At 35.8% G+C, this 12,116-nt stretch overlaps 1 protein-coding gene across 1 annotated transcript in view; it reads right to left on the reverse strand.

Annotated features, from left to right (window-relative positions):
* SUGT1 (SGT1 homolog, MIS12 kinetochore complex assembly cochaperone) overlaps window positions 1-12,116 on the reverse strand; it is a 43,018-nt gene that overhangs the window by 23,591 nt on the left and 7,311 nt on the right. The window contains exons 4-10 of the mRNA XM_067713210.1: window positions 11,880-11,949; window positions 11,122-11,192; window positions 9,982-10,035; window positions 9,582-9,598; window positions 8,224-8,258; window positions 6,484-6,580; window positions 5,580-5,687 (exon numbers count right to left, since the gene is read on the reverse strand). Coding sequence (XP_067569311.1) covers window positions 5,580-5,687; window positions 6,484-6,580; window positions 8,224-8,258; window positions 9,582-9,598; window positions 9,982-10,035; window positions 11,122-11,192; window positions 11,880-11,949 — 452 coding nt within the window. The remainder of the gene's footprint in view (window positions 1-5,579; window positions 5,688-6,483; window positions 6,581-8,223; window positions 8,259-9,581; window positions 9,599-9,981; window positions 10,036-11,121; window positions 11,193-11,879; window positions 11,950-12,116) is intronic.

The raw sequence follows: 12,116 nt of genomic DNA on the forward strand, positions 1-12,116 counted from the left end.
AATTGAAACTCTGATTAAAAATCTTCCAATAAACAGAAGTCCAGGACCAGATGGCTTCACAGGTGAATTCTATCAAACATTTAGAGAAGAGCTAACACCCATCCTCACACTCTTCCAAAAAGTTGCAGAGGAAGGAACACTCCCAAACTCATTCTTTGAGGCCACCATCACCCTGATACCAAAACCAGACAGAGATACTACAAAACAAGAAAATTTCAGACCAGTACCAGTGATAAATATAGATGCAAAAATCCTCAACAAAATACTAGCAAACAGAATCTAACAACACATTCAAAGGATCATAGACCATGATCAAGTGGGACTTATCCCACGGATGCAAGGGTTCTTCAGTATAGGCAAATTAATACACCATATTAACAAACTGAAGAATGAAAACCACACGATCATCTCAATAGATGCAGAAAAAGCTTCTGACAAAATTCAACACCCATTTATGATAAAAACTCTCCAGAAAGTGGGCCTAGAGGGAACCTACCTCAACATAATAAAGGCCATATATGACAAACACACAGCAAACATCATTCTCAATGGTGAAAAACTGAAAGCATTTCCTCTAAGATCAGGAACAAGACAAGGATGTTCCCTCTTGCCACTATTACTCAACATAGTTTTGGAAGTCCTAGACATGGCAATCAGAGAAGAAAAAGAAATAAAAGGAATACAAATCAGAAAAGAAAAAGTAAAACTGTCAGTGTTTGCAAATTACACGATACGATACATAGAGAATCCTAAAGATGCCACCAGAAAACTACTAGAGCTAATCAATGAATTTGGTAAAGCAGCAGGATACAAAATTAATGCACAGAAATCTCTTGCATTCCTATACACTAACAACGAAAGATCAGAAAGAAATTAAGGAAACAATCCCATTCACCATTGCCACAAAATAGAGTAAAATACCTAGGAATAAACCTACCTAAGGAGGTAAAAGACCATACTGAGAAAACTATAAGACACTGATGAAAGAAATCAAAGACGACAAAAACAGATTGAGAGATACACCATGTTCTTGGATTGGAAGAATCAATATTGTGAAAATGACTATACTACCCAAAGCAATCGACAGATTCAATGCAATCTCTATCAAATTACCAATGGCAGTTTTTACAGAACTAGAGCAAAAAATCTTAAAATTTGTATGGAGACACAAAAGACCCCAAATAGCCAAAGCAATCTTGATGGAAAAAAAAAGAGCTGGAGTAATCAGGCTTCCTGACTTCAGACTATACTACAAAGCTACAGTAATCAAGACAATATGGTAGTGGCACAGAAACAGAAATATAGATCAATGGAACAGGAAAGAAAGCCCAGAGATAAACCCACACACCTATGGTCAACTAATCTATGACAAAGGAGGCAAGGATATACAATGGAGAAAAGACAGTCTCTTCAATAAGTGGTGCTGGGAAAACTGGACAGCTACATGTACAAGACTGAAATTAGAACATTCCCTAACACCATACACAAAAATAAACTCAAAATGGATTAAAGACCTAAATGTAAGACCAGATACTATAAAACTCTTAGAGGAAAACATAGGAAAAACACTCTTTCACATAAATCACAGCAAGATCTTTTTTTGACCCACATCCTGGAGTAATGGAAATAAAAACAAAATAAACAAATGGGGCCTAACGAAACTTCAAAGCTTTTGCACAGCAAATGAAAACCATAAATAAGACCAAAAGACAACCCTCAGAATGAGAGAAAATATTTGCAAACAAATCAACGGACAAAGGATTAATCTCTACAATATATAAACAGCTCATGAGCTCAATATTAAAAAAACAAACCCACTCAAAAAATGGGCAGAAGGGCTACCCTGCTGGTGCAGTGATTAAGAATCCGCCTGCCAATGCAGGGGACGTGGGTTCGAGCCCTGGTCCGGGAAGATCCCACAAGCCACAGAGCAACTAAGCCTACGTGCCACACAACTACTGAAGCCTGTGCGCCTAGAGCCCGTGCTCCGCAACGAGAAGCCACCACAACGAAGTGCACGCACTGCAACGAAAAGTAGCCCCCCCTCGCCACAACCAGAAAAAGCCTGCACGCAGCAACAAAGACCCAATGCAGCCAAAAATAAATAAATTAAATTAAATTTATATATTAAAAAAAAGGGCAGAAGACCTAAATAGACATTTCTCCAAAGAAGACATACAGATGGCACATGAAAAGATGCATCAACACCAATAGAGAAATGCAAATCGAAACTACAATGAAGTATCACTTCACACTGGTCAGAATGAATGGGCATCATCAGAAAATCTATAAACAACAAATGCTAGAGAGGGTGTGGAGAAAAGGGAACCCTCTTGCACTGCTGGTGGGAATATAAATTGATACAGCCACTATGGAGTTTCCTTAAGAAACTAAAAACAGAACTACCATACGAGCCAGCAATCCCACTACTGGGCATATACCCTGAGAAAACCATAATTCAAAAAGACACATGTACCACAATGTTCATTGCAGCACTATTTACAATAGCCAGGACATGGAAGCAACCTAAGTGTCCATCAACAAATGAATGGATAAAAAAGATGTGGCACATATGTACAATGGAATATTACTCAGCCATAAAAAGAAACGAAATTGAGTTATTTGTAGTGAGATGGATGGACCTAGAGTCTGTCATACGCAGTGAAGTCAGAAAGAGAAAAACAAATACCGTAGGCTAACACATACATATGGAATCTTAAAAAAAAAAAATGGTTCTGAAGAACCTAGGGGCAGGACAGAAATAAAGACACAGACATAGAGAATGAACTTGAGGACACGGGGAGGGGTAAGGGTAAGCTGGGATGAAGTGAGAGAGTGGCATTGACATATATACACTACCAAATGTAAAACAGCTAGTGGGAAGCAGCCACATAGCACAGTGAGATCAGCTTGGTGCTTTGTGACCACCTATGGGGGGGGGATAGAGAGGGTGGGAGGGAGACGCAAGAGGGAGGGGATATGGGGATATATGTATACTTATAGCTGATTCACTTTGTTATACAGCAGAAACTAACACAACATTATAAAGCAATTATACTCCAATAAAGATGTTAAAAAATAAATAAATTTAAAAAAATAAATAAATAAACTGTGGTACATCGAAAATGAAAAGACACATGCAACCCAATGTTCACTGCAGCACTATTTACAACAGCCAGGTCATGGAAGCAACCTAAATGCTCACCGACAGATGAATGGATAAAGAAGATGTGGTACATATATACGACGGAATACTAGCCATAAAAAGGAACGAAATTGGGTCATTTGTAGAGATGTGGATGGACCTAGAAACTGTCATACAGAGTGAAGTCAGAAAGAGAAAAACAAATATTGTATATTAACGCATATGTGTGGAATCTAGAAAAATGGTACAGATGAACTGGTTTGCAAGGCAGAAATTGAGACACAGATGTAGAGAGCAAATGTATGGACACCAAGGGGGGAAAGTGGACACCAAGGGGGGAAAGCGGACACCAAGGGGGGAAAGCGGGGGTGGAGTGGTGGTGGGATGAACTGGGAGATTGGGATTGATACATACACAGTGATGTGTATAAAACAGATAATAAGAACCTGCTGTATAAATAATAAATAAATAAAATAAAATTCAGAAAAATAAAAACAGAAAGTTAACTGGGCATCCTATACCGTATCTGGTAACCCTACATGAAGCACATACATAGACACAAATATGACACCTTCTTATCTTCAGAAGACTTACTAAGAGTAAGGGAAATAGGGCTTCCCTGGTGGCGCAGTGGTTGAGAGTCCGCCTGCCAATGCAGGGGACACGGGTTCATGCCCCGGTCCGGGAAGATCCCACATGCCACGCAACGGCTGGGCCCGTGAGCCATGGCCGCTGAGCCTGCGCTGCGCAACAGGAGGGGCCACAACAGTGAGAGGCTCACATACCGCAAAAAAAAAAAAAAAAAAAAAAACAATAAGGGAAATAAATGTATACATATAAACAAACTAGTATACAGGAAAGGAAAGTAGTTATGTAGCATTTAAAGAAAGGAGCAAGGGGCAAAAAAAGTAAACTGGGAACACAGTAAGAGGGGCTGGGGAATGGTTAGAATCAATAAGCACTCACAAGATTCAAAGGAAAATAAAGAATAAGACAGGACACTGCTTAGTTAAATCCTCAATTGTAGCCACACATACTTGTGTATTCACCAACCACACTATTCCATTATACAAGGTGGCTCAGTAACACAGGTTTTTAAGTTATTTGCCATCTATCACACAAATCAATTTACATTTAAATTACTTCAAAAAAACATGCATTAACAACCTCTCAATAGAAAGATGTACAAAAATGCCAAACTCCTAATTTTCTGACCTATCTCCCTCTCAAATCTAGTTATAGTTTTGTGCTTATTGTACCCAATATATCTTATTAAATTCTATCCAATGTGGATGGGGCCAGTAAGATGAAAATCTTCACAGTATGTCACCCTTTTTCTCACTTTCTATTGTCCAAGCAACTGTTTCCTATCTCTGCCTCTTAAGTAAACAGCTTTGTACTTTGTACATTTCCAATAGATAAGTGAGCAGATCTTTTTTAACTAGATGCAAAAACTACTGCTTCTTTACTTCTTTACTTCCTGCTCCAACCCTCTTCAGGTGTCCCCTTCTTCCTGCAGGCCCAGTTACCATTCTTCATGACACAGGCCAACCCTGATTCTATTCTATGAGAGGAAAATTCACACAACTAAACTCAAAAGTTAAATAACGCACTGTGTTGCAGGACATATGCATAAAAAAGGTGTAGTAATGGAATTTATATCATTCTTACTCATTAACTCATCATACACCTTCATACAATCTTACAGATGAAAGGATTTCAGAGTTCACAGTCCATATCCCTCTCATTTTTATAGATGCTGAAAATCTTGTCCTATGTGTGACTACTCTAAATTAACAGGGCAAGCAAAGAACCAGTCAGATTTTTTGATTTTCAGCTTAGTATTAGTATTTTTCCTCCTAAATTATACTTCTACGTACTCGTACTACATCTTTTGACTGGTAGCTGATATATACCATGAATTTTAATTCTATTGCATATTTTTACTTCTTTTTGAAAATATAAAGGAATCTAAAAATTATGGTTACTCAAACAGCAATTTAAATTATTCATTAATCCTTCATAACAAAGTAACCTAAAAGTCAGCTTAACTAAAAAACAAGAAAGCAGATTCATCTTTATAGTAGTCTGTATTTTTAACTGCATAAGAAAGTGTGAGAGAAGTATTTGTATATCACAACAGACCAAAATGACAAGTTCAAGACATGAGACACTGTCAGTATCAAATCTTAAAAAAATGCTGATCACTGTATCTTTTATGAAAACCTCTTTATTGAGAAGTATTCTACCTATCTTAATAAGCATATAAACACTTTTGAGGTTAGATTTTTACAATCCATTTTCCTAGAATTTGGGAAGGTGGAAAAACTATTCAAAAATTATTGTTTGTATTTAATTTAAAGATATGTGGCTGGAAGGATCTATAAGCTCACAATCACAGATTACCACTGACAACCCTTTTCAATTATCTTACCTTTGTTGAAAGTACTTTAAATGTGCTCTGTTCTGGTATTATAGGATGAAGAAGTCTCAGCTTCAAATTATAATCCTCTCCAGAAGGAAGTTTCACCAATGCAGACAACTAATGATCACAAAATTAGTAGCACATTTTATAAATTTATTTAAAGAAGGGTAAAGTACTTAAACTGACTACAATTACAGAACTTCAGTACTGCTGCAGATTATTTTCAAAACTTTCTATGGAATATCAGACTTAAGAATCTCAAAATAATCTTTTAAAAATCTGGTATCCTTCGCATGAATTCTCGTATACATAATTAAGTAGCAGAACAGAGTATGTTTCATAACACATACTGAACATTTAAATCTCAAGGAAACTCAATCTACAAGAACAAAATAAGACAGTACGTAACAAAGAAATATTCATGTGCAAAACGTCTAGTTCTACCATGAACTCTCTTAAATATCTATCACAAGGTTTTCTACTAAATGCTAAGAAACCAAGTTATTGAAAGTTATACTCATTTAATATGGTTAGTAAACTCTAAGATATTTAAGTCACAAAAATTAAGTGGATCTTTTTCATGAAGTATACCACACATATGTGTAACCAAAGCACGTATCTTACTAATGTCTTTTATATTTGTCAACCAAATTCTGCTTTGAATTCCAAATCTAAAGAAAGAGAAAACAATGCACACCTAGCTATAACCTACAGTATACATACTCATCTCAAAACTTAAAATGATTCAAATGGAAAAGCAATGCTTCAGATTTTCATCAGCATTTTCCACATTATCTCAGGAAAAAATGATATATATCTAATAGACTGCTATAGATTATTCTGCAATATATATTTATATTTACAAATAAACGTATTTAACCTCAACCAAAAATAATTCAAAAACTATAATAACCTCTTTTTCTGAAAATTCCACATTTACATCATTCTTCTGAACATTCTTGATCATAAGTGTAATGATTACTTGAGATTCTGTTTGATACCAGTCATACCTATAAAAAAGAAAAAGGAAACTTAAAACCGAACTTAAATTTTCTTAAAGTTGTTGCTTGTTTTGTCAAGATAAAAACTGTATATAATCTGATGAACAACAAGAGCTCCACCTTGAGGAACAAAATAGCAAAGCAGCTGTTGATTCACAGAAACAATTTTATGTAACTAATTTCATATGACCTGTACTAAGGGAAGAGAAAAGTAAGGTTGATGATGTCCAAAACCCCTCCAGTGGATTTAATAAATACTTACATAATTTTCTAGGTTCTAACATATCTCTAATACTGTTGTGCTTAAGCTAATTGGCTTTTTTTGGCCACACCACACAGCATGAGGCCACATGCACAGCTAGTTTTAAAGATAAAATTTATTCTAACAGGTAACAATTCTAATACACCAACAGTTTTATCCTCTCATTTCAACCTAATACTAAGAAGTAAACACTTCCATCCCTATTTTACAAATGAAAAAAAAAGTAAGCTCAGAAGGGTGAGGCAACTGGCACATCAGTAGCAGGTGTTACACTGGACCCAGGTCAACCTGACCCTGCACTCCAGGATCTCTTTACTGAAGCTGAGGGCAAACAGCCCTGAGCACAGGGAACAGAAGCAAATGAGCTAAAATTAAAATAATTTAACTCATTCTGCCAGGCACAATGTTAAACATAGTACCTTCCTTCAATCTCAAAGTGTGTGGAAAGATTAGTGTGCCTAGAGATTCTAATTATGTGTATCTTTCCCACTGAAAGCTCTAAAAATATATCATCACTTTCAAATTAGAGTGGATTATAAACTCCATGAGAGCAGAGCTATTTATCTATCCTGCCACTATCACATTCCCAGGACTAAGCACAGTACCCTGATACACGGTATATTTATTACATCAATGTGGGATTATTTTATACTCCAAACGCTCCAATTATAAAGTTTATGTACCCTACCCCTGCTCCTGTCACTAAAGTTCCTTGTTTACTAGGTACTTGGAGAGTCATCCTGTATCTCCCCAGAAAGAACACGAGAAAATTGTTTTAAGATTTTCAAGCCATTTTACGTCAAAAGCACTGGATCTTTAAAAGACGCACAGTTTTCCTTTGAAATTCAGTTAGGATGCAAAGCCCGAGATTAATGCCTTGTGTTTCTTTCTGTTACACTGAGAATACAAGCTGTACACACAGCTAATGACCAACTAAAAATAACTCAAATCCTTGCTAAATACTTATTCATGATTGTAACTGCTGCCCTCAGCAAGTGACTTTCAACTCATGCAGAATTATTCTATGAAAAATTTACTCCATATATAAAAGGCAGGTAGAGTTACAATTCTATCAAGTCTACTAACTTATTTACCTAGGTAACAGCAATAACTTAAATGGAAGAGACTCTCTTTAATACATGGAAAGGTGACATAATGTGGAATCAGGTGAAGTAAGTTTTAATTGGCAATTGATTTGATTTTAACCTTAATATAAACACTAATTCAAATCAGTTAACAGTCTTACAATTAGTTTTTCAAGGCTTTAATATGATTTCTTTTATAAACTAAGAAATACTTAAATCACAGGTAAGGACTTGCTTACTATTAAACAACAGGGTTTTTTCCCTTTAGGCATATTTATCACGCATTATGAAAAACAAACACTTACTTGATTTTTGACTGATAAGTCCTCTGGGATGCAGACTGATTTTGACAAGTTCAAAGAGAAAGATTTTTACAAGTTAGTTTAGTAACTGCATATTAAAAATGCATGTATTATTAATTTACCCAGTGTTACAGTTTGATATGGAATACTTTGATATGGAATAACTACATGAAAACTTCTTACAGAGCATGGTATCCATAATTGTTAAATAATACTCATCTTCACAGGAATTAGAATACTCAGTTGTTGTTTTTTAATTTTATTTTTTTTAACATCTTTATTGGAGTATAATTGGTTTACAATGATGTTAGCTTCTGCTTTATAACAAAGTGAATCAGTTATACATATGTCCCCATATCTCTTCCCTCTTGCATCTCCCTCCCTCCCACCCTCCCTATCCCACCACCCTAGGTGGTCACAAAGCACCGAGCTGATCTCCCTGTTACTCAGCATTTTTAAAATTTTACGAGTTTCAATTTCAAAAAACCGTTTTTCTTCTAAATTAAAAGAAGGATAAAAAACAGAAAAATTTCTGAAGATATGTTTGGAAAAGGTTACATATAAAATGTCCAGTTTCAAGATTCAGTAACTCTCTAAGCTGAAAATAACAATAACATTTAAAAAAACATTTTTAAGGCTATAGTATAACCTTCAGGCTTAACAATGGCATCAAACTGCTCTGGAAAAACATATGAAGCACTATTTCCATGGTGCCTTCCTGATATTGTCTTACACCATTTATGGCTGGCCTCTCTGCAACAAACATTCTACACTGACCACTGAGAAACAAAGTGACTCTTAACCAATCCAAACTTTTCTAAACTACGTGTGCCAGTTCAGACTGTAAATCTAAAGCACTTGTCCTGGGTCAATGGTGGCCTCCAAGTTGTCCCTAAGTAAGAAGGGAAGAGACAGCGTTTGGAGGAAGAAAATTAGTAAAACTGCCCTAGAGAGATATGTAACTGACAGAAAGCTCATTCCGAGTCCAGCCTCAAATATACTTAGTAATAATATAATTAAGTAAAAACACAAAGGATAGGGGCTTCCCTGGTGGCGCAGTGGTTGAGAGTCCGCCTGCAAATGCAGGGGACACGGGTTCGTGCCCCGGTCCAGGAAGATCCCACATGCCGCGGAGCGGCTGGGCCCGTGAGCCACAACTACTCAGCCTGCGTGTCTGAAGCCTGTGCTCCACAATGGGAGAGGCCGCGACAGCGAGAGGCCTGTGCACCGCGCTGAAGTGGCCCCCGCTCGCCGCAACTGGAGAAAGCCCTCGCACAGAAACGAAGACCCAACACAGCCAAAAATTAAAAAAAAATAAAAAACACACACACACACACAAAGGATAAAACCTTTGGACTTACCACCTCAGGCTGTGTTCCTATTAAAAACATAAAAAGGAAACATTTTCAGGTAACAGTACGTGTACAGGCAAAATTACATACATGATTTCTATGGCACAAACATAGTGATTAAGCAAACCAATTCTCCATGCATACCTAATAAGGGAAAGGGGTTTAACTGCATCCTGGAGTCACTTGAGACTCCTCAGTAATTTCTTACCAGTAATACCACTGCAAAACAAATCCATCCAAATTTCTCTTTCAACATATCGAATGAGGTAAAAAATCAAAATACCTTGGGAAAGCCCAACCTAAGAGAACATCCACTACTTAAATTATAAGTTATAAAGTTCAAAACAAACAAATGTCAAACATTTACTTCTTTTTAAACGGAAAGACCACGGGAAACCTGCATACTTACCATTCTGAGCTTCTTGACACCTTTTAATCCAGACAATGAAATCAGCATCTGTACCTAGAAAGAACAAACTGACTGTAACATCACTCATCCGCACAACCTCACATATTCATTCAACAAATAATTACTGAATACCTATGTTCCAAACACTATTCTAGGCACTGTGGATGCAACAGTGAATTAGACAAAAATATCTGTCCTAACAGAGTTTATAGCTATCCTAACATTAAACCTGTTAGTTACTTGTTCATCCTGAAGAATTCTGATGTTTAAAAAATCAATTTTATCTGCCTGCCAATGCAGGGGACATGGGTTCGATCCCTGGTCCAGGAAGATCCCACATGCCACGGAGCAACTAAGCCCGTGCACCACAACTACTGAGCCTGTGCTCTAGAACCCGCGAGCCACAACTACTGAAGCCTGCTCCATGTCCCCTATGGGGCAAAACCATTCCCAGTTAGGAGCTACTGCTTTGGAGAATTGTGATGACACTCTATCATAAGATGAAGATAAAATGATAGTACACAATTAGGATTATGTACTGTAACTATGAGATTACTTACAACCTTTTTGTACTCTGCAGAGTTTTTGATACTTGGATTTTACAATTTCTATATATTATGCACAGATATCTATACTGCTGTGATAATTTTCATCTATTTCTCTCAAAAAGGTGATATTAGAAACTCACAATACTCTCAAACCTCCATGTTTCTTCAATACCCTATCATACTTTACCCCAAACTTAACACTTCATTTCTCAATAAAAATTTTCATTTTAAGATTTCATTATCTCAGCCATCTGGATAATAACTTAAATAGACTTCTGAATGTGAGAGCAAATTATACTTTCACTTATCCATTAGAAAAAAAATAAAGCCAGACTAAGTACTTGGGAGCACACTAAGTGTTTATGTAGTTTTCTGCTTCTGATGATAGTTTATCTGTGATTTAAGTGCTAAAGAAAGGCCAATTTAATCAATTTTTAAGTAAATTCTGCAATCAACACAAAATGTCATCAAGAAGAGAAAAAAGCTGGGTTTCTATAATTAACTTGAGATTACACTAACAAAATTCAGCTATGGTATTTAAGACACATAGGTATAATGGATTAGTGTACTAACATATAATTCTAATACTTACTATCTAATTTCTGTCCTTCTGTAAAAGCTTCTAGAGCAGCAGCATAGTTTTTTTCATGGTATTCACATATCCTGCATGAGAATATTAAAAACAAATACACACACATGAGATCATGAAAAACAGCCTTCTTTCTAAATAATAAAAAAAAAAGAAACTATTTTCCCTACTATTAAAAGAAAGAATTTAAGTATATGTTAATAAGCCAGCCAAGAGATTTCCTAAAATACTCTACTATAATATCTAGTATAATTCCCATTAGAATCCAATTTTGGAACTCATTTCAGAAGGAATTTCTTGATTTTAATTGTATATACTTGCTTATTCCAAAATATAGTTATATTAAGGAATTAAAGACGTTTCTGATTCTTAAAGAATAAAGTCACACTTATCAACAGAAACAAACTGGGATATAAAGTACACAGATAACAGAGTCTTCATTAAATGTAGCCTGTCCAGCTTGGGTGAGGAACAGATGTTCTCTAGTCAATTAAATACAGTAAATTCCAAATGATGAAGCAAAAAAGGGATGTGAAATCCAAGAGTTTCATCTAGACTTTGCCTTCAACCATCACTATTTTAAACTATATATATATATATACTAACTATACTACAATAAAAGTATAAAATATACCTAAAATTGAATCCTATCTCAGCTATAAAATGTATAAATACAGAATTTACTATTTATATAAAGCTTACAATTAATTCATTCAAGAAACTATAGTCCAGACCCAGCAAGAAGAGTAGTTACTGCATACCCCTTTCTCAGCAGAGCAATGGAACTATTTGGATTAAGTTCAAGAGATTTCTTTGCATCAGCAACAGCGTCTGCATATGAAAAAAAATGGGTTTTTTAGTCAGTTACTTATGGATCCTAACAAATACTACACACAAAATTTGAATTAGCCTCTGATTTTTAAGTTTTCAAGCTGGTGGAATGGACAAATGATTTTAAATTAGGAAAAGTTAATCCAAAATAAAATTACCCTCATACC

This window comes from Pseudorca crassidens, chromosome 18 (genome assembly GCF_039906515.1).
Source record: "Pseudorca crassidens isolate mPseCra1 chromosome 18, mPseCra1.hap1, whole genome shotgun sequence".
NCBI lineage: Eukaryota > Metazoa > Chordata > Mammalia > Artiodactyla > Delphinidae > Pseudorca > Pseudorca crassidens.